The 23,429-nt window shown below is 39.7% G+C and overlaps 1 protein-coding gene across 9 annotated transcripts in view; it reads left to right on the top strand.

Moving 5' to 3' along the window:
* Window positions 1–23,429, top strand: part of TTC3 (tetratricopeptide repeat domain 3) — a 140,687-nt gene that overhangs the window by 14,172 nt on the left and 103,086 nt on the right. For 7 of the 9 annotated variants that reach the window (XM_089910266.1, XM_089910264.1, XM_022553004.2 and 4 more), the window contains 6 exons: window positions 449–502; window positions 1,616–1,736; window positions 3,756–3,841; window positions 4,904–4,998; window positions 6,115–6,177; window positions 18,578–18,632. In XM_089910266.1, coding sequence (XP_089766392.1) covers window positions 449–502; window positions 1,616–1,736; window positions 3,756–3,841; window positions 4,904–4,998; window positions 6,115–6,177; window positions 18,578–18,632 — 474 coding nt within the window. Of the gene's footprint in view, window positions 1–448; window positions 503–1,615; window positions 1,737–3,755; window positions 3,842–4,903; window positions 4,999–6,114; window positions 6,178–7,563; window positions 9,224–18,577; window positions 18,633–23,429 lie in introns of those variants that run through there. The other 2 variants (XM_022553010.2, XM_022553011.3) reach the window with 2 other exon arrangements.

The following is a 23,429-nucleotide window of genomic DNA, read 5'->3' as shown; positions in this document are numbered from 1 at the left end:
TATGGCTCGCGGGCTCCAGAGCGCAGACTCAGCAGTTGTGGTGCACAGGCTCAGCAGCTCCGCGGCATGTGGGATCCTCCCTGACCAGGGATTGAACCTGTGTCCCCCGCATTGGCAGGTGGCCTCCCAACCACTGCGCCACCAGGGAAGCTCAGCCAATGTAATTTTATAAAAAAATTTAGGTGTAATGAACCATACATCTGAAAGTTTAAAATCTGTACATCTAAAAGTTAAACTAAATCATTTTATTATTAGAACCCTGTGTAAGACTATTTCTGACTTGTTTTAGGGTCCTTAAGAGGTAAATTGGGCATGAAAGTGCTGTAGAAAGTGGACTACTATGTACATAGAGTAGTATTCCTAAAATGTAGAATTTTTTTTTCCATTAGAAAATTAAAGTATGATTGGCCGAATAAGGAAAAAAAGTTTTGTCTTTTCTGTTTTGCAGAATGATTCATTCTTTATTGGAGGCTTATTGAGAATTGGTTATAAAATAGAAAATGTAAGTGTTAACATGGGAATACGATACAACCACTTTGAGTACGTGGCAGTTTTCTCACTTCTCATTGCCCCCTGTATCAATACTAGGCCCACCGAGTCAACATTTTATAGGTAGCATTTAGTAGTACTGATTTCTGTATTTTGCCTAAGCAATCTCCTTGTTTGGGGGGTTTGCATTATTATCATTTTTTTCCCCCATATATGTAGTGTAATTTTGAGCCTCTTTTACAAGTTGATTGTTTTTTCTCTTTTAGATTATTTACCTGGTATATGTTCTCTCCCAAATGAAGTTATTAGGCCCCTGGTATGAACATTTTTTGATACACAATTACTAGATGATCTCCAGATACATTGTAGGATCTTAGCTCCCCGACCAGGGATTGAACCCGGGCCCTCAGCAGTAAGAGCGCAGAGTCCTAACCACTGGACTGCCAGGAAATTCCCAATAAACCAATTTTTAATGCTACTGGTGACATAAACATGTACATGTTTCCCTTAAACCCGACACCAGCGTTGATGACTTCATTATTTAATTTCTGAAATCTTTTCCGACACAAGAAGTATGAATTATACTTCTGTGAACTCTCGACCCTTCATGAAGGTCATTGCACTGAGTGCTCGTTTGACCAACCATGCCCTCCTCTTGTTGCCTATATGCTTATTCTTCTCTTTGCCACAGACCATTTAAGTACATAGTCCCTTTCGTGAACCTTAATAGATACCGTTAATCTTAAGGTCAGGATGGAAGTCCCAGTTTAGATGAAATCTGAGACCCCTATTCACCTTGTGTTACTGTATTCTCCTGCTACCTAGGGCAGCCTCTGGCCAGGTTGTAGACCTCAACTTCCAGGTCTTTAATCATTGCAGCAGCATCCTGGGCTCTGAGGGTGGCCTGAGGTTACCTGAAGATGTAACATATGTGAGTCTGTGGTCTCTGTTAACTTGTGTGTTGGGGTCTAGCTATTCTAGGTTGCATGCTAGAGTAATGAAAACATGAGGTTGTACAAGTTTTGTAATAAGAGTCTGAAATACTATATAAGATAAATTTATAATGCCACATGTAAACTTATAATTAATACACAAATCACATTTTTCATCCCTCTTTTTGAAACAGAAAATCTTGGCAATGGAAGAAGCTTTGAATTGGGTGAAATACACAGGCGATGTAACAATTTTACCTAGGTTAGGAGCAGTTGACAATTGTTGGCCTATGTTAAGTATTTTCTTTACTGAATGTAAGTATAAATGCTTTAAGTTGTTACTTGACTCAGTTTTATAAAGGTATTATTTTGGAAAATAGAATGTGTAGCTGTGATTTCTTGTTTATCTTAGGATTTTAAAAAACGTTTTTCTCTTATGAGTAAAAGCCTGAATAAGAGAACTTTAACCCTGTAGTTAATTTTATTCTGTATTTCCTGTCTTGGTGATATCTGTGATGTTAATACCTTTTAAACATCCTAGCAAATGTATGCCATATATTATTAATATATAATACCCAAAGGGACCACATTGGGGCTTATGTATTCTCATTCATAAGAGAAGTAACTGAGCTAAGATTATAATTTTCATTTCTCTGATGAATTTGTTATTCTTATATATGATGAAGCTGCGTTATATATTTTTTACCTTGTGAAATATTTTTCTCTAAAATATTTGAGTGTTAGTAGTGTTTTTATAGGGATCTTGAAACAGGAGGTATTTGACTCTTTACTTGATAATGACTGATAATTTGCCGTTTCCATTTGCCATTTTGAGTAGAGGGCACATTTTATACTCTTGACCTGAGTGTTAGAGAGAAATTAATCTTAAATATGAAGACAGGTTTTTCTTTTTTTTTTTTTAAATAAATTTATTTACTTATTTTTGGCTGCGTTGGTTAGTTGTGGGGAGAGGGGCTACTCTTTGTTGTGGTGTGCAGGCTTCTCATTATGGTGGCTTCTCTTGTTGCAGAGCATGGGCTCTCGGCGTGCGGGCTTCCGTAGTTGTGGCACATGGGCTCAGTAGTTGTGGCGCATGGGCTTAGTTGCTCCGTAGCATGTGGGATCTTCTTGGACCAGGGCTCGAACCTGTGTCCCGTGCATTGGCAGGTGGATTCTTAAGCACTGTGCCACCGGGAAAGCCCCAAGACAGGCTTTCCTGATGTTTATTGGACGGTGGGCTGTATTACGTTGATAGAGGTTGTTCTCTTCGTTGTTTTGGAAGCCTTTAATTATAGCCTAGATTTTATGGTGGAAGTAAAGGACCAGTATCATGTACTGGATACCCATTTGGGCTCATTTCTAACTCTTTGTCTCTTTTTATAATAGTTCTGCCTGGTAGATGCTGTGATCCTATTTTAGAAATGAGCAAACTTTGAAAGGTTAAGTGATATTTCTTTAGTCTATTAAGTAGTAGAACCTAGATGAGAAGTCAGGTCTCTCTGATCTCAAAGTTCGGGTTTTTGTTCTATAATCTTAATCTGTCCCTTTAGTATTAGTTTACTTTATTTGGGCACCTTCCAAAATTCTTTCTTCAGTCTTAAATTTTAGGTACTGCTTTTGCCTTGGAAGTGAATATGTTTGGCTAGAAGCGTAACGATAGTTTTGTTGCAATAAAATTATTATTTACCACTTAAAATCTTTTTTATAGAACAGCTTAAAATGCAGAAAATGATGTCTGATAAATTTTTAACAAATTTTGGTTATTACCTACTGCATTTTAATTAGTTTATTACATTTTTATGAGAATAATGTTTCAAAAAATGTCAAATTTTAACATTCATGAGAGTCAAAATGTTGAATTAAGACATTTTAAATTCTTCATTTTTTTTATATTAAACACATTTTAGAAAGTAGTTTCTCAGATTTTTGTTTTCAGAAACTTTAGTTAAACTTCGTGCCAGGTACACCATAGCTCAATAATGTTTGTTGAATTGACTTGAGTAATTATGAGGCCTATTTGGAATGTGTTATGACAGAGCACTGTTAACTACAATTAGAACTAGAGTAGTAATAAACAAGATTTTTAAATGCTAGAAATAAAACATATTAGATTCTTAGCACACAGTGAATCTAATGTTTTCTGAAACATTTTATCAGCTGTTTATTAAAAATATATTGTTGATACATGTAAAAGATTATAAGAAACATTATTTAGAAAGTATATCTTGAACTTTACAGACTCAACCTACGTAGCCTAAGAATTAGAACATTAACAATAGCAATTTGTTTTTTTAAACAAATGTTCTCTCACTCTCTCCTAAAAATAAAATTTAGACAAGTATCACATTACTAAAGTTGTAACAGAAAACTGCAATTTGCTTGAAGAATTTAAAACTCAAAGTTGTGCGGAGTGTCTAGAGGTGAGAATAAATATTTACTTGTAAGTATATTTTAAGATTTGCTCGTTAGAACTTTTATTAACACTTAGAGGAAAGTTCAGTAAAACTGCTGTCAGTACACAAGGAACTACTATAAAATTTGATAACACGTTTGAGGGAAATTTTTAATAAATTTTGATTGGAATATTTTTTTTGGAAGAGGAAGCCATCTTGATCAGAATTTTCTAATGTTATAGATTTTAAGAGTTAATTGAAAATCGAAATTTGATTTTTTTTAAATTAAAAGGCTTTTAATTAGTTGAGGGAATATGATTTTTCTTTGCCACCAGCTTTATTTGCATGTAATTCACATGCCATACAATTCACTCATAGGAAATATGATTTTAACTAAATTTTTAAAAAGGGATTTAGGAAAATATTTAATATTCTACTTACTTCTCTAGCTAAAGCCATTGATATAATCCAGTAAATAATAATTTGTTTATTTTGAAAATTTGAAGGCTTGAGTTGAAAAGTTTTAGTTATGTCTGTAGCATCTTTGATTTCATTTTTTGTTGTTGGTTGTTTTTTTTTGTTCTTATTTCATCCTTGCTGTAGTTCACATCATTTTTTGGGGGGGGCAGTTAGTCTAATCAACAGTGCCTATATGTTATTGATTTATATATTATTTTTTAAGCACTCAGGTTTGTTGAATAACATCACATTTTCTAACCTAACATTAAAATTCTACTTGGATCTTATTTCTTTTCTGCATATGCAGGCATGTCAAGGTCTGTTTAAAAGTGGGCCTGCCAAACACGGTACACAAGGGGTAAATTGTTAGTGTTATTCATAATGTGATGGCTTTGTTTACTTTTTAATATCCCTTTATCAAAGTTAGCGTTGAGTCATTAGAGACAGACATGTTTCTTTAAATGTATATTCTAAAATGTTGGGTATTGAATTCTCATTTTCTACCTAAGTAATCCCCCAGGTTATTTCTGATACCTGAGATAGAAACCCAGAACCATTTTTCTTAAATATTGGGGTTACTGATTCTCTTTGCATTTAATTGATGGGTCTTCTTTTACCTTGATTTCTCAGCAAGGAGAACTAATGAAAATGAAAGGAAATGAAGAGTTTTCCAAAGAAAGATTTGATATAGCTATTATCTATTACACCAGAGCCATTGAATGTAGGTAAGAGCAAAATAGAACAATGAGACCCTTTTTATGTGGCAGATCAAGTTAGAATGCTAGTCATTAGAAAGAAACACAAGATGAGGAATTGGAGAATATCATCAGTTTGCTATGCAGAATATATTTTCTCACCCATAGGTATTAGAAGCATGAGATGACCTGAGTAGATGAACTTACTAATCAAGTTGTATAACTCAAGTGAATCAGACAAAATTGGGAATTTGCTTCTACCCTGCCCCACTTTGTTCCCAAGCTTTCCAGTACAGAGTCGTCTGTTCTTTCTTGCTCTTGTTTTCCCTTCCACTAATTCCTTCCAAATTATTAACTGGTAACAAAGGGTTAGTTACTAGTACTTAAGATGTCACCCATTCAGGGATTTGTGCTTTCTATGAGGGAAGTTTTAAAGGGTAATAGTTGGAATTGTTGAGAGAATGCATGTGTTCTCTCTACCTCATCTTCTGTTTGCTCAGCTGCTAGAATTTTGTAGCATTCCTGCAAGTGTGCCTCACCTGGCTCTTACTGACATCTTAGCTGGCCCACCTAATACTGTAGCAGCCTTAGGAGGGTGCGCTGTAGACAGCTACTCTCTTTCCTGTCTTACCCATCTCCACAGGGAATGAGTGAATCCAGGTAGCACACCACATCTGAAAGCCTGCTGCTCTGTTCTTCTAGGAAGAGGTAGAGGAACAGTAAGATAAAACCAAAAAGGACAAAACTTGAAATGAAGCTATTTAAATTACTGTTGTAATTTACAGGCTTCCTTTATTTGAGTTCTTTGTGAAGGTGGTACAGTTCTGACTTACATAAGTATTCTGTTCTGTACAGTTACAGCATACTTGTAGTTTGCTAGTTTTTTAATATGTCTCATTTGATCCTTGCAGCAGCCCTATGAGCTAGGCAGAAAAAGTAGAACTTTTTAATCTTCATTTTGAATACAGGGAAGTTTAAGTTGGTTTGAACAAGTTACTCTGGAAGTGAAGGAACAACAACTATATTCTTTGTGCTCTGCCACACAGATGTAAAGTTTTTGAAAATTATTTCATGCCTTATGATTTCTGTGTTATGTTTGTTTTGCATGTAACGTTCTTTACTGATGAAACATTCTTTCTTTTAAAGACCTGAAAATCACCTTCTTTATGGTAACCGAGCTCTTTGTTTTCTTCGCACTGGACAATTTAGGTAAGTTGGTTAGAGTGCCTAATCACTGAATTGTTAGGCTAAATACCGGATCTTTGAGAAGTATTTCTGTTTTGCAGTTTCGCAAGAAAATTCTTCAGTAGTTCTTCGGCAGAAATAGTTAAGTGCTTAGAAGAGAGCTCTTTAGGCTTTATATATAAAAACAACAATGACAGAAACAGCTATTCTGATTGAGTGGATAACATGCTATGCATTATTTTAAGCACTTCGTGTAGGTTATTTAATTCTCACAACACATTTAATAGATAATTATTCTCCACATTTTACATTTGGGCAAACTCATACCATTAGTAATTAGTAATTGTGAATTTGGTTCTACCCTGCCCCATTTTTTTTCAAGCTATGATGCAGTGATGCCAAGATTTGAACACAGATCTTATCTGATGATTTCAAAGTCTGTGTTTATAACACCTATAATATATTACCTTCTTTTGCTCTATTAACTAATCTGTATAGTTCTGGAAGAATTTTTGCTGTATTTGTTTCCTCTGTCTTGTTATGAAAAAATTAAGTAAATATCCTTCATAAGTGAAGGAAAAGAAATTTAATGGTTTAACTCTGGGAGTGAAATCATAATTAATTCTTAGTTCCTCATGTTCAACTAAGCTTTTATTTATTAGTTGAGAAAGATTGTTGATACTGTACCATGATTTTATTGTCTCAGTTTAAAATTTTTAGGACTTAAATATTAAGCATTAATGTTGAGCAGTGTAGATGACAGTTACATTTAACTGTGTCCTACCTTATTGTAAGAAGGGTTTCGGGTTGCTTCAAGAATACATCCACTCAGTAGAAAAATATTAAAAACAAACAAAACAAACTAAAAAACCAAGTTAGAGCCTGGGATCCTTAGAATAAAGCTGCATAGGCATAAGGTCCTGCTTAGTGATTGGTTATAATTCATATTTGCATCTGACCTTTCTGTTGCCCAAAATAAAAAGAGAATACCCGACAAGTTACATAATTCTCACTGACCATGAAGAAAAAGGACACCAGTTGCTCAGGTGAAACTGTTTTTCTGGTGTTTAGTTCTGGAAGAAGTTTCTTATATGGCTAATATGAACTGAGTGGTGGAGTAGAGAAGAACCTCAGCAACATTCCTGTTCAAAGGAAAAAACTCCCTGAGAGTGCAGTTTGGGGATTCATACATAATTTTTTTTCATTAAGTTTTCTCATGAAAGCGGAGAATATGATATCAGTTGTTGCTCAGGGAAAGCACTTACGTTGGGAGGTGGGAGTGGGGACTATAGTATATTCCAAGTATGAAGCTTTTAAAAATAACCTGTATGTTTTTCTTTTATTATAAACAGAACACTTTCTCATGGTAGAAAATTTGGAAAATACAAGAGTTTAAAAAGAAGAAAATAAAATCACCACCTCGGAGAATACCGCTGTATTAACGTTATGCAGCTTTTAGATGGCTTAAGCCGTGGATAAACCGAGGCTATCTAGTCTAGAGGAATGGATGGGCTTGACACAGTCTTCCGTCTATACCACTGTCCTCAACTGGTTCTAACAAGAAATGAGCTGCAAATGTCTTTAGATTATTGCCTCTGGCTAGGTCCAGAATTGCAGATATTCTGCGCGGTTTGAAGGTCAATCTGTATGCTTTCAGGATGAATAGGTTGGGCAACTTGGCTAGCCTCTTGTGAAAATCGAGGCGCCTATCTGAAACCTTGATTGGGTGGAAGGTCATCCCCTCTGCATAGGGGATCGCTGGGAACTGAGAGGCAAACCAGGGGTTTCTGCCCTCTTTCGTGAGTGTTGAATCCTAGACACTCAAGCAGGATCCTGCTAAAACTCTGCTGTGAAGGAGGTGCATCAAAGTAGAAGTATAGAAGCCAGGTAGCCTGGTGAGGTCAAGGTCAAGGGCAGGGTTGTGCATCCATCCTTGTACCTCTTCCCTGCCGGTCTAGGTTTGTGATTCAACACCAGTGAAGTTTTCTTTAGAGGCAGGTCAGCAGCATTTCCTTATTAGGCAATCACCAATATGTGCTGGATGCTTATTTAATGTCAGAAGCATTATGCCACATGGGTTTTACTGTTGTTCCCACCTCATTCATTGTTTATATGACTTGCTCAGTAATGTAGGGATAATGTTTTCTGAACCTGCAATACACATAACTCCTGACCAAGTGAGTAGCTGATATGACTTCAGAAAAGAACATGTTGCCAGTGATTCAGACGTGCCATTGACTCAGGAGGACCCATGCCATTTAGCTGGGTTACCAGGATTGAGATGTTTTGAAGCTCTCACATCTGAGGGTTGGTAGGTCCGTTACGGGAATCAGGCTGAGCAGCTGCAGGAACAGCTGAGGGTAAAGCATCCGACCTCCCTGGCACTGTTCTGAGCATTCTGCGTGTAGTAACTCATAAAACCCTCACAACCCCGTGAGGCAGGTGCTGCTCTATCGTTACAGACGAGGAACCTGAGACCTGGGGAGGTCAAGCAGTGTCCTCAGACACTAGGTGGGTGTGATGGAGCCAGAATTTGAACCCAGGCAGCCTGGATGCAGAGTCTCTACTGTTAATCACCATAAGGTGATGATAGAATCAAACGGCAATGTGAAAGTTGAAAAAAATTAAAATAATGGTCTAAATGGTCAATAAACATGATTGTCCTTACAGGATGTGCAGATTAAAAACTGTGAGTCTCTCTTTCGTACCCATCAGATTGGCAAAAATTTAAAAACCTCATAGCACCAAGTGTTTGAGAGGATGTGGAACAAAGGAAACTTTCATACTCGGCTGGAGAAAAGTGTAAATTGGTGCAATCACTGTGGAGAGCCTTTTGGCAAGGTGAAGATGTGCGTACTCTGCCGCCCGCTTCTGGGCTACCCAAGAAGATGTGTACGAGCCTTCATTAGAGCGTTGTTTTTAAGAGTAAAGAAATGGAAACAACCTAAAAGTCCGTCAGTAGGGGAATGGATAAAATGAATTATGGTATATTCATACAATGGAATTCTGTGCAGCAGTTAAAATGAATGCAATGTTGAGTGAAAAAGCAAGTTGCAGAATGATTTGTACGGTATGATGCCATTTATATGATGTTTTAAAATGTGCAAAATGATATGCATATCCATAATTAATACATAGTATGTATTAACAATGTTTTTAAAGTGCATGGGCATGTTAAACACCAGGGGAGTGGCTGTCTCTGGGGAGGGAGGGAGGGAGGGAGGGAAGAGGATTGCAGCTGGGAAAAATGGTTCACAGTGGGTGTCAGCTGTAACAGACCTCTGCAAAAAGATCTGAAGTAAATATGGCAAAATGTTAAGGTCTTGCTAAGCTGGTACATGGGTGTTGATTATCTTAATGTTATTCTCTGTACTTTTATGTATATTTGATAAAATAACACAAAGTGTAATTTAAAATGCACATAAGATGAAAAAAGGAAAAAACACCAAACATTAAGGATAAAATAAGTGGAAAGTAATCTTGAAAGGAGAGAAATAGAAGTATTTTAAGACCAGTGGTTGGGAACCTGAGGTGAAGTATGTGTGGGGAAAATGCTTCACTTAGAAATGGTCAGAGAGTGGTGGAGGTTTTAATGCCGAATAGCCCCACTTGTAATAGCCTATACTTGTAAGTCTGGCCACCCTTGGGTGGGTATAGGGGAGGCCTGGAGTCAGAAAGAACCCTTACCACTCTCCAGAGGTGTGCACCTCCAGGTCAGCAGATGTTGCCCTGGGGAAGCACACGGAATGGGGTTGGGCTTGGGGGTGGTGGTAGAAATATGCTCCCTCCTGCCACTGCTTCTCCCTACTGAATCCTTCAAGCTGAGGAATGCGTGCAGTGTATCCCAGAATGCCTGGCTGGGGTGACATGTCCTTTTTATTCTGATCTTCTGTAAGTTCACTTTTTAAGTACCATTTGAGAGTTAGAGGGCATTGTAGAGTGATGGTTTTAATTGAAGTAATTAGAAATTTTCAGATTAGAGGGGAATCTAGAAAAAGCGATCAGGCATCTATAGCGTCTATAGTTACAATGATTTTGCAAGCTATATGATTAGGCTTACTGTTTAATTCATTCTTGTGGGACTCATACGTGAAAATTTGAATTCTTTGGCGGGATGGGATAAATTGTGTAATGGGAAATGTAATTGGAAAAGGGGCAAGCCTTGGATTTTTTTAAAAATTTACTTTGGAAAATGATGGAATTTTATTATTTATTTATTTATTTTTGGCTGCGTTGGGTCTTCATTGCTGCACGCGGGCCCTCCCTTGTTGCGACGAGCGGGGGCTACTCCTCATTGCGGTGCGCGGGCCTCCCATTGCGGTGGCCTCTCCTGCCGCGGAGCACGGCCTCCAGGCACGCAGGCCCCAGCAGTTGTGGCACTCAGGCTCAGGAGCTATGGTGCACGGGCTTAGTTGCTCCGCGGCATGTGGGATCCTCCCAGACCAGGGCTGGAACCTGTGTCCCCTGAGTCAGCAGGCAGACTCTCAACCACTGTGCCTCCAGGGAAGCCCCAAACGATGGAATTTTAAAACTTGATATTTAACTATCTATACTTATATAGATAGTTAAATATGTATTTCTATATAAAGTCTATATCTATATGATATTCCCTATTAGCTCTCAACTTGTGATTAATAGCAGGTGGATAGACTTTAAATGATGTGTGTGTGTGTGTGTGTGTGTTTCTGAATTTCTCTGAGGCCCGAGGTGTAAATCAAGTCAATTGTATGTTTCTGTGAGAATTTCAAAAATCTTAGTGTATGTGGGGAGCTTTAGTGTACGTGTTGGTTGGTGAATTATTCCTCACTCTTTTCTCTTACTTGTGCTGTCTCTTTATTTTGCTTAAAAGCTGCTGAATTTGCTTTTTTTTTTTTTTTGCGGTACGCGGGCCTCTCACTGTTGTGGCCTCTCCCGTTGCGGAGCACAGGCTCCGGACGCGCAGGCTCAGTGGCCATGGCTCATGGGCCCAGCCGCTCCGCGGCATGTGGGATCTTCCCAGACCAGGGCACAAACCCGCGTCCCCTGCATCGGCAGGCAGACTCTCAACCACTGCGCCACCAGGGAAGCCCGCTGAATTTCCTTTTGAAGGAAAGAGTTATTTTTTCAGTCTTCTTTGGGGTGCATCCCCTTTTTAAAAAGCAGTAACAAATGCACATCATAAAAAGTTGAGTACTAAAGGATAAGCTGAAAACTCTTGCCCAGCTGAGACCCCTGCCCTAATTCCTTTCTTTTAGATCCTTGTGTATTTCCATGATACTGATATTTCATGACTATACTAGCACTTATTACATTGAACCAAATGAAGTTGCTTTTATAAATCAGAATAAGGCATTTTGCTTGTTCAGTCTAAAGTATATGTCCTTTTTTTTTTTTTTAACATGGGTAAGAGCATATTATACACCCTGTTGTACGTCTTGATGCTTTTAATGTTTAAATCTTGGAGTTGTTGCATATCGGTGAATATAGAGATCTACCCTAGTTTTTATTCATGGCTGCATAGTATTTTACTCATTGAAATAGTTTGTATTAGAATATAGCTTATTTCCAGTTTTAAAAATTATATATAGGAATATCCTTTTACTTACATTCTATACTCAGATGCAAGTATATATATATATGCAGGATAAATTCCTGATAAAAATATATTTTACTTGGATGAAAGAGCATATGTAATTTTAATTCCAGACACTAACTTTTGATTTAAAATGTATGTGTTTATTCAGTCAATGGTTAATAGTCACTGCATATTTGACAGTAACTGACATTATATCTGAATCCTGCTTTTGTTGTTTCATTGTAAGATGGAGAACCTTGGGGAGTAATATTGTTACTTCTTTGTGGTCTGGTCAGGCCCTGAAAGTGATGATTTACAGTAGGGGGAGAAGTAATTCTTTTGTGGTATTCAAAGTTCTTACATACTTGTATGTTGTGGTTTGAGAGAGTCAGTTAATGGCATCTCCTTCCCCTCCCAAGTCCAGAATTACCTAAGAGATGGAAGCAGAAGACAATTGGTGATGCAGTCTCGCCTCCATTACTAATACAGTTGTTGGAGAACCGGGCCTTAAGTCTGATAGCCAAGTGACTTATTATTAGTTTACCCATGTCACAGACAGAACCAGGTAACAGGGGCCCTCGTGAACTTTAAGCTTGGAGGAGAAGGGAATCTGGTGTTATGTTGCTGTTTAAGATAAGGTCCCAAAGAAAGAAAAAGAAGAGGCTAAGCCCCATATGATTGATGCCTCTCCCCCACCATTAGATAAGTTATTATTCCCTCGGGGAAAAGTTAGGTTTAGGAGAGGAGAGAGCTCACTAGTGATTAATCTAGCAAATCCACATGGAAGCTAGAGGAGGGGGAAATAAGTGTTTTTTCATAACATAATTTAGGGCAAAATGTAACATATTGTATGTGAGGAACTAGATAGGGGTGGGGACTGGAGAAATACACTTTCCCATGTAACATGTAATAAATTGGAGCATCTGTGCTAGAGGTCTGTTTCTTACCCTCTGTCCAGTACACTTACTACTCGGTTGCATCTCTGGGGTTTTCCTGTTTTCATAGATGTATTGTGCAGGGTATTGCTGCTGCTAAAGTCAGGCCTGCCCTCCAGAGTGTTTGGACCCTGGGCTACAGTGACTTGGATGAGCAGTAACATGACGTAATTTACTCCGCCCACTCTGCTTTCATAGACGAATGTGGTCAAATGCTAGTAAATACGAAAATGTTAATATACATTTATATATTAATAAATATACTTAAAATGTGATTATAATTATAATAGCAATATAATATTATATATTATAGGTATTATAGTATTGTTTATTATAATAAATAACATTAAACACTGGTATGTTAGAAATGAGCAAAAACAGACATAGTCCCTGTGTTCTAGACAGTGGACCAGCAGTGTGGGAAGGAGCACGTTGCAGTCCAATTTTGGTTTATGTTCTGCCGAAGCGAGCACAGCATGTTGTGTTCATGGAATTACTAGTGTGTCTGAATACAGAGAAGGAGGGGCTAGACCAAGGAGGGTTTTGTAGGCTACAGTCCAAGTTCTGATTGAATTAAGTGGGCACTGGGCTTTTAGAAGCCCCCCAGGTAGTACAAATGTGCAGCCAGGTTTGAGACCCGCTAGTCTAGAGAGGGCAGGGTCAAGATTAGAAGAGGAAGTAGGACCGAGCTTTGAGGCACACTAACAGTGGCCAGTTAGAGAAGGATGAACCTGCACAGGAGACTTTTACGAGGTGGCCAGAGAGGTAGGAGGAAAGTAAGTGTGGGATCATGGAAGCAAGTGAAAGAGTAGCCAGCACTGCCTGTTGCTGAGAAGCCATTTGGAATTTGGATTTAGTTCTATGGATCTCTTTTACCATAGGGAGAGCAGTCAGTGGGAAGCTTGGAACAGACGCTGGGCTGGAGTGGGTTGAGAAATGAGGGTGAGGAAATGGAGCCAGCTAGCATAGGTAGCCGTTAAAGGTGTTCTGGGAGAGAGGCAGTGAGGAACAGAAGAGGTTTGCCATTGCATTAAGATGTTTTTTGGCTGCAAATAGCAGAAGTCTCTTATTCAGCTGGTTTAAATGGTGAAGAAAACTTACCTTATTCAGGAGTTCCAGAAGAAGGTGATTCTAAGGTTGTGTGTTTATGTCATCAAAGACCTAGGTTTTTTTTTTTTTCCAGCCCCACTGTATGACTTGGACCTCAAGCTGCCCCCTCAGGATGGCGGGATGGCTACTGTAATTCAGATACCACACTGGACGTTACAGCCTCCAGCAGAAGGATGACTGTTGTAATCTTCAAAACTAAAACCTTAGTACATACACTGAGAAATGTATAGTTCATAAGTGTATAGGTTGAATTTTCAGAAAACAAACGACCGTAACTAGCACCCAGATCACAACCCCAGTAACCCAGAAGTCACCCCTGTTCCTCCTTCTGTCACTACCCACTCCCTCCCCCCAGGATAACTCCTGTCCTGACTTCTGACACCATAGGTTAGTTTTGCCTGCTTTTGTGCAATATAAACAGAATCATGTGGTATGTGCTCTTTTATGTCTGGGTTTCAGCGTTGTGTTTGAGATCCATATTGTTGCATGTAGTTGTAAAGTGTTCATCTATTGCATGAATATACCACATTTTATCCATTCTCGTGTCGATGGGCATTTGGGTAGTTTCTAGTACTTGACTTAGATAAATGTCATTGTGAACACATGTCTTCATTTCTGTTAAGTATATAATGAAGGAGTGGCACTGCTGGGACAGGAGGGTGTGCTTATGTTCAGCTGTAGCACACTGAACATAAGCACACCCGTGGTTGTATCGTTTTACACTCCTGCCAGCAGCATATGAGAGTTTTAGTTCCACATCCTCACTAACACTTCTTATTTTGTGTCATTTCATTTTGACATTCTGCTGGATGTGTAGTGATACAGTGCTGTGATTTTAATTTGCATTTCCTTAAGTTGATCTAGGAGATTTAAGTTGAACATTTTTCACATGCTTATTGACCGTTCAGATATTCTCTTTTGTGAAGTGCCTGTTTGAATCTTCAGTCTTTTGCTATTTTTTTTTTCTTTTGGGTTGAATGTCTTATTCATTAGTAGGAGGTTTTTTAAAAAAAATTCTGGATATGAGTCATTGGTCAAATATACGTATTACAAATACCTTCTGACACTCTGTGGCTTGCCTTTTTGCTCTTTATGTTTTCTTTTCGCAAGTGGAAGTAGTAATTTTAATATAGTACAATTTATCAATTTTTTCCTTTGTGGTAAGCACTTTCTGTGTTCTGATTATAATCTTTGCCTACTGTACAAAATGTTCTTTGTTCTTCTAAAAGCTTGATTTTTTAACTTTGGTATTTAAATCTATTGTTCATTTGGAGTTGGTTTTTGTATTTTGTATGAGGTAGGGTTCAAGGTTCATATGAATGTCCAGTTGACCCAGCCCCATTTTTTTTTCCTTCTTTTTCTTGGGCCCAAGACCGTCCCCCACGCCAGGGCCAGCCTTGGTGGGGCTGCTGTCCCAGGGCAAGCGAGCAGGGCTCCCACTGCAGCCCTGCCTCTGAGGGACCACGCCAGAATAGGGCCCTCCCCACACCCCGACTCCCACACCAGGCTCCTCGGAGAGCCTGTGAGTGGGGATCAGTCCGCTTCTCACCTCTCTGCAATCCTGGCGTTGCCTGCAGCTAATTCTGCTTCCCAGGATCCCCTACTCTGAGCTCCCACCACAGTGAACCCACCTCTTTAAACCTGCCCATCCGTTGCTTCTTGGGCTGCTTTTCTGGAGCCCCCTCCCCTGGGTCTGGTCCTCTCCCCCAGTACTGCCTCTGGCCCTGAGGCTTCCAAAGCCAGCTCTGATGAGACAGCCTTATTTCTCTTTGCTGCCCCGAATCCGTCAGCATTGCCCTTGGAGACCGACAGGCCTCTGCCCTCGCCTCCAGCCCTCTCAGGTCCTCAGGCCCCCAACCCAGGAACCCTTCCCATCCCTACGCCCTCCTCTCTTTACCTCTGTGGCCTCTGCTGTCACCCCCTCCCCTCTGCTTGCTTGCCCCGCTTTCGGCCCCAGACCCTGTGCACTGTCTGTCCCTTCTACCTGGGACGCTCTTCCCTGGTATCACAGGGCTCCCTCCCTCCCTTTATTTGAGTTTCAGCACAAATATCACCTCCTTCTAGAAGCCTGCCCTGACCCTTCTTACTGAAAATTCACTCTCTCCACCTCAGTAGTCTTCATGTGGCTTAGAAATCACTTAGTTATTTGTTCCCATATTGTCTTGTCTCCCCATTAGAATGTCAGTCCCAAGAGGGCAGGGCCGTGTCCAGCTTGTCCACATTGTGTCCATAACACAGTGCCTGGCATGTAGTAGATGCACAAGAAATGGGTGGATGGATGGAGGAGGGGGAGGGGGAGGGGGAGGAGGAAGCCCTTTTAGCTTCTCCACTTGCTCGCAGCCCCCCACCCTCTTTGTGCTGCTGCCTCTGCTCTGCCTCAGGCATGTAGATGTGGAGGACACATTTATTCATTCATCCATTCACTCATTCTTTGAATGTATAACCAGTGAGCATTTCTACATAGCAGGCTCTGCACTAGTTGTAGGGGTACCGAAGAGACCCCCTTCAGCCGACCCAGCCCCATTTTTTAAGAGTATGTTTTCTCCATGCACTGCAGTGTCATCTTTGTCATATAGATCAGGTGACTGTGTAAGGATCTGTTTCTGATTTCTATATCCTATTCTGTTTGTTAGATCATCTATCTTTAGAGAGCTTTTTATTTTTTATTAAAAGAAAAGTATATTTGGCCTTTTAGTAGGTATTGCTATCTGATAGGGTAAGTTACCTAGTTTTGTTCTTCTTTGTAATCTTTTATTTATTTTTTTGTAATCTCTTTTTAAGAGTGATAAGTCACTTCAGGTCTGGGTCACATGACTACCCCTAAACCTGTCAATGGAAAGGAGAGTAGGATTGCCATGATTGGTTTAAACTAATAAGGAATTATCTCTAAATCTTGTAGTAGTGAAGTAGAGCCTCACGAAGGAAGTCTAGTAATCAGGTAGAGGAAGGGGATAGCTGCTGGGTAGATTACCAACAGTGTTTGCTTAGGGTTTAAGATTTATTTTTTTTATTTGCTTTTTAAAGATGAGAGAGATCTGAGCATATTAAAAGTTGATAGGAAGTTGCACAACAGTGTGAATGTACTTAATGCCACTGAACTTTACACTTGAAATGGTTCAAATGGTAAATTGTATGTTATGTACATTTCACCACAATAAAAAAAATTGATGGGGTAGATTCTTGAGAAGGAATGGGTAATTTTACAGGTGAGAGAAGGGATAATTGATATTGTAAGGATGGATAGTTATATGGCACAAGTGGAGAAATTGCCCGTATAAGGAAGAAGACTTTTTTTTTTTTGTGGTACGTGGGCCTCTCACTGCCGTGGCCTCTCCCGTTGTGGAGCACAGGCTCCGGACGCGCAGGCTCAGCGGCCATGGCTCACGGGCCCAGCCGCTCTGTGGCATGTGGGATCTTCCCGGACCGGGGCACAAACCCGTGTCCCCTGCATCGGCAGGCGGACTCTCAACCACTGCACCACCAAGGAAGCCCAGAAGAAGACACTTATTGTGAAAGAGAAAAGGCAGGGCCAGATGTGGGTTTGTCTTTAAGTTTGGTTGTAGAAAGTTGAGAGAGTTCTCTTTGATGTCTCCAGTTTACTCATTGAAATAGAAGCAGAGCTCATCTGCTGAGAGAAAGGGGAGTTGGAAGTTTGAGGAAAGGACGTAAGGTTTGAAAGGACCATTTTACAAAGTTAGAGAATGATTTGGTCTGAAATAATTGGTTAACAGTGTTGAAGGCCCTTTTGGGTTGTTGGAATCCTGCGTAGTAGTGCTACCTGTGTGCTCTGCTGTGTAATTTTCTCCCGCAGTACTTGGCTCCCTAGATGTAGTCATGGAGAAAGCAGGAAGCAGGGTTGATCCAGTGTTGGGTTTTGCCATAGAGCAAGATGTAAACATAGGGACAAAGAAGTATAAAGAAGTTGTATGCATGGGAATATGCAATGATGAACCAACGCATCTTAAGCTAGATAAATAAGGAAGTTAAAAAAAAAAAAGAGAAAGTGGGTAAGTCAATGCGTTGGGCACCCTGAGGAGATAGTAGGAATAGTTGGACAAGTAAGATAGAAGGAGCTAGGTTATGGGGGAAAGAGTGGGATGCCTGAATTAGTGATTTTGGGCTTTGAACAGTTTTGAGTGGTGATAAAGTTCCCTGGGAGGGCAGTGGTGGGTGGCTGAGCTGGGGTAGAGGAGGAGGTCATTGAATGTAAGGAAGCCAGGAAACTGAGACTAGGTGTTAGACCTTAGTACTTGACAGTTTACAAAGCACTGTGCTTTAGCATAGTATCTGAAAACAGGAAGAACACAGTTATTAGCCTCATTTTACGGAGGAGAAAGTGGCCCCAGAGAGGTTAATAACTTAACAGCCCCAGTGAGAATTAGTGATGGAGTTGGACTTAATCCCCATTTCATATCCCAACTTTCATGCTCTGTCCACTATAGCTTAGCCGATGTGTTGTGTGAAAGATCTGGAAGTTTTATTTTCCGAGATCAGAAGTCTTGCTGACTTGCAAAAATAGTACCAAAAAAAACCGTACAAAGAATAACAAGAAGTTAGGCATAGGTAAGATGTAAATAGTTGTGTGCAGGAAGTACTCTGGAATATTAAAAGTAGCTGTTTCTGGGTAATTGTGATTGTGACTCTGGGTGACATTTTCCCTTTGTTTTACTTTTCTGTATTTTCCAAATTTCCTATAATGGACATATATTATGTGGATTAAAAAAATTAAAAACTAGATTATATATGGAAAATTATAGTCTAAATAGATATACAATATATAATGCCTTTAGTTTGAATATTCTTTTTTTTTTTTTTTTTTTTTTAGAAATGCACTTGGTGATGGAAAGAGAGCTATTATTCTGAAGAACAACTGGACAAAGGTAGGTTTCTTTCTTATTTACGTTGGACAAATAGTGCCGTACAACTTTGTGAAAAATCTGTTTACAGAATGTAAATCTGTATGTAAAAATGCTGGATAAAATTAGGCAGAGCTCAGGAATGTGGCAGGGGAATCTTCATTTCCATGATCAGAGAGGAGATGCAGCCCAGCAGTAAGGGCCACATGTGTCTGAGGAAGACAGCAGTCCCTAGGGGCCATGAGCATCCCTTAGGGTTGAGGTAACAGCATCCACAAGTTCTGGATGGATTAAGGACCTGGCTGTGGAAAATGAGACTTAAAACCCAGAAGGAGCTGTAGGAGACTAGCTTTATAGCCTTGAGCTGGGAAAGGATTTCTTAAATAACGTACATGCACAGGTCAGTGAAGGAAAAAACTGATGAATTCGACTATCTCAAACTTAAAAATTTTTGTATGTCAGGACACCATGAAGGAAATAATTTGGGAGGAGATAGTTTGTCATATATAGAACATATATAACTGATAGGATTTATATTCAGAATATGCAAAGAACAAAGATAAATAAGAAACCCAGTAGAAAACAGGCCAATGAAATAAACAAGCATTTCAGAGATGAGGAAACCTGAATGGGCGATAGAAAAAGGTATATTCTGTTTCCTAGTAATTAAAACTGTAAAGAGATAGAAACCTAATAGAGAGAGCCTAATAGCCTCCAAGCAGACCCACATGTACACCCACAAGTGAAAAACAATGTGATGTCGAGTCCTTCAGATGAGCAAAAGATAGAGATCGATAGTCCTGAGTATCAGTAGTGTGTTTATTAACAGGAACTCTCAATAAACCAGTGGGGTGTGAATTTGTCACAGCCCACTTGGAGAGCACTACGATGTGTGTATGCCGTGATTGATTCCAAGGGTGTGTACCCCACAAGCATTCTTGCAAATGTGTACCTGGTGAGATGTACCAGATTGGGCACTGTGGTATTGTTTTAATGGCACAGAACTGCAGATAACCTAAGTATACATTAATAAAGCAGTGGATGAGTATGGTTCTTTCGCTTGATCAAAGTTATTACTAGGATCTATCTGACCAGCCTCCTGTCTTTAACACCCGTTATTTCTCCCACCTCACTCCTGCTGCTCTCTCCCTTGTCCACTCTGTTGGCCCGTTGGCCTCCTCACTGTTCTTACACATGCCAGGTCCACTCCCAGTCTGTACTTGCTCTTCCCTCTGCCTAGAATTAGAGTGCCTTTCCCCAGAGCCTGAGCTAGCTCTCTTATTCCCTTTCATTGTTCACTGAAAGTTCTCTTCTCCGTGAAACCTTCCCTGACCACATTACTAAAATGCAAAACCCGCCCCTTCCTAGACATTTGCTATTTTTCTTTGCTTTACTTTTTCTTCCTCTTAGCATTTATCATTATTGAACATATGATATATGTTATTTAAGTTGTGTTGCTTTTTGTATGTGCTCCAGTACATTGTGAGCTCCCTGAGGACAGGTTTTTTGGTTGGTTGGTTCACTTCTGAATCTGGACTGCCTGACGGGCTGCCTGGCACATAGCAAGCACTCATAGTCCGTATTTGTTGATTTAATAAATGAGTTGAATGAATGGGTTGAAATGAGTTAACTGGCTTACCAATATTTGTAGATTTTAAAAAGTGTTTACATATTTGTTTATAAGCCAGAGTGAATAGAATCATAGGATTTCAGAGCCCCCAAATTGTGATTCAGATGGCCTAGGAGTGTATTAGAGTCTGGGGATTATAAAATTCTCCAGGTGGACTTCTGCCTCCAAATATTGGAGTCACTTTTAAATGCCTTAGTTATAGATGAAGAAATTGAGTCCCAGAAGGGTAAAGTGACTTTTACAAGGTGTCATTGCAAGTGAAAGACAAAATAGAATTGAGAATCCAGCACTGGATACGCTTCTGTTTGAAGGTGGTGAGCTTGTTGCCATTTTCATTGTGAGTTGCTGTTGTACTTGAAACATAATCTCTGCTGATCATTTGGCAGGTGCCGTATAAGTTAATTTATGGAACGAATGGATGATAGAGTTCATAATACTGAAACCTAGACCATGATACTGGTTTTCCAGGGATGACTTTTGCTATTTCAATCTATTATCAACTTAGAAAAAGTATACTAAAACTTTTTTTTGTTTTTTTAAATGGCTTTATTTTACCCCAGTTATTAAATAATAATTCAGCAGGGTATAATATTCTTTGCAGATGTTTGAGTCTACGTTCTTTTGACTTTTTTTTGCCACTGTTGACAAGTCTGCTATTTTTCCTTTGTAAGTAATCTTTTCTTTTCCTGGGTGTTTTAAAGATCTCGCTGTCTTTAACGTTTGGCAATTTCATCACAATGTGTCTGAGGAATTTTCTTTAAATTCATCGTAATTGGGATAGCTTGGCTTCTAAAATCCGAGGATTCATGTCTTTCAGCATTTCTGGAAAATTTTCACCCTTAATCATTTGAATATTGCCTCCTTCCCAGTTTATTCTTTCGAAACGTCCATTAGATATACACAGTACATATGCTATCTTCCATATATCTTAAATTCAAAACTCTCTTAATTACATTGAGGACTTTATGTAAAATGTTTATTCCTGGCTTAACTTATCAAACAAAATATTCACTCTTTTTTTTTTTAAGACTTTATTTTCTTTAGAGCAGTTTTAGGTTCACAGCAAAATTAAGAGGAAGGTCCAGAGATTTCCTGTAAGTTCCCTGCTCCCATGCTTGCATAGTCTCCCCCATTATCAGCATCCCCCAACAGGGCTATACGTTTGTGAAAACTGATGAACCTACGTGGACGCATCATAATCACCCAAAGTCCGTAGTTTGTCTTAGGGTTCACTCCCTAAGTGTGCCATGTTTTATGGGTTTGGATAAATGTATAATGACATGTATTCCACCATTATGGTTCATACAGAGTATTTTCACTGCCCTGACATCCTCTGATCCACCCTTCCCCCCAAACTCCTGGCAACCGTTGATCTTTTTACTGTCTCCATAGTTTTACCTTTTCCAGAATGTCCTATAGGTGGAATCATACAATGTATAGCCTTCTCAGATTGGCTTCTTTCACTTAGTAATATGCAGTTAAGGTTCCTGCATGTCTTTTCATGGCTTGATAGCTATTTCTTTTTAGCACTGAAAAATATTACATTGTCTGGATATACTACAGTTTATTTATACATTCACCTACTGAAGGACATCTTGATTGTTTCCAAGGTTTGGCAATTACGAATAAAGCTGCTATAAACAGCTATGTGCAGGTTTTTGTGTGGACATACATTTTCAACTCCTTTGGGTAAATACCAAGGAGTGCGGTTGCTGGATCATACGATAAGAATATGTTTAGTTTTTTAGGAAACCGCCAAACCTTCCAAAGTGGCTACACCATTTGCACTTCCACCAGCAATGAATGAGAGTTCATGTTGCTCCACATCCTGCCAACATTTGGCATGGTCAGTGTCCTGAATTTTGGCTGTTCTTTTTTAAAATTTTTATTTATTTATTTATTTTTGGCTGCGTTGGATCTTCATTGCTGCGCCAGGGCTTTTCTCTAGTTGAGGCGAGCAGGGGCTACTCTTCGTTGCAGTGTATGGGCTTCTCATTGCGGTGGCTTCTCATTGCAGAGCACAGGCCCTAGGCGCATGGGCTTCAGTAGCTGTGGCACGCGGGCTCAGTAGTTGTGGCTCACGGGCTCTAGAGCACAGGCTCAGTAGTTGTGGTGCACGGGCTTAGTTGCTCCGCGGCATGTGGGATCTTCAGGACCAGGGCTCGAACCCGTGTCCCCTGCATTGGCAGGCGGATTCTTAACCACTGCGCCACCAGGGAAGCCCTTGGCTGTTCTAATAGATGTGTAGTGGTATCTTATTGTTTTAATTTGCATTTCCCAGATGACATATGATGTGGAGCATCTTTTCACGTGCTTATTTGCCACTGTGTATCTTTTTTTTCCTTTCTTTTTAAATTAAAAAAAATTTTTTTGGCCGCATTGGGTCTTCATTGCTGCGTGTGGGCTTTCTCTAGTTGTGACAAGTGGGGGCTGCACTTCATTGTGGTGCATGGGCTTCTCCTTGCGGTGGCTTCTCTTGTTGCGGAGTCTGGCACGCAGGCTCAGTAGTTGTGGCACGCGAGGCATGTGGGATCTTCCTGGACCAGGGATCAAACCCGTGTACCCTGCATTGGCAGGTGGATTCTTATCCACTGCGCCACCAGGGAAGTTCTGTGTATCTTCTTTGATGAGGTGTCTGTTAAGGCCTTTGGTTCATTTTTTAATTGGTTGTTTTCTTAGTGTTGAGTTTTAAGAGTTCTTTGTATATTTTGGATAACAGTCCTTTATCAGGTGTATTTTTTGCAAATATTTTCTCCTGGACTGGGGCTTGCCTTCTCATTTTCTTGACATTTCTTTCACAGAGCATAAGTTTTAATTTTAATTAAGTACAGCTTATCAATGATTTCTTTCATGAATCATGCCTTTGATGTATTTAAAAAGTCATCACCATACTCAAGATCATCTAGGTTTTCCTCTATGCTATCCTCTAGGAGTTTTAGGTCTGTGATCTATTTTGAGTTAATTTTTGTCGAGGGCTTTAGGTCTGGATTCATTTTTTAAATTAGTTAATTAATTTTTATTTTTGGCTGCGTTGGGTCTTCGTTGTGGCATGTGGGCTCTTCGTTGCGGCGTGTGGGCTTCTCTCTAGTTGTGGCGTGTGGGTTTTCTCTCTCTAGTTGAGGCGCACAAGCTCAGCAGTTGCGGCATGCAGGCTTAGTTGCCCTGCAGCATGTGGGGTCTTAGTTCCTCAA

This window comes from Delphinapterus leucas, chromosome 4, assembly GCF_059928025.1.
Source record: "Delphinapterus leucas isolate spDelLeu-1000000601 "Yukka" chromosome 4, BTC_Dleu_Yukka2, whole genome shotgun sequence".
In the NCBI taxonomy this organism is placed as follows: domain Eukaryota; kingdom Metazoa; phylum Chordata; class Mammalia; order Artiodactyla; family Monodontidae; genus Delphinapterus; species Delphinapterus leucas.
Note: the sequence above shows the minus strand (reverse complement) of the source record. Positions and strands in the feature narration are given on the sequence as shown.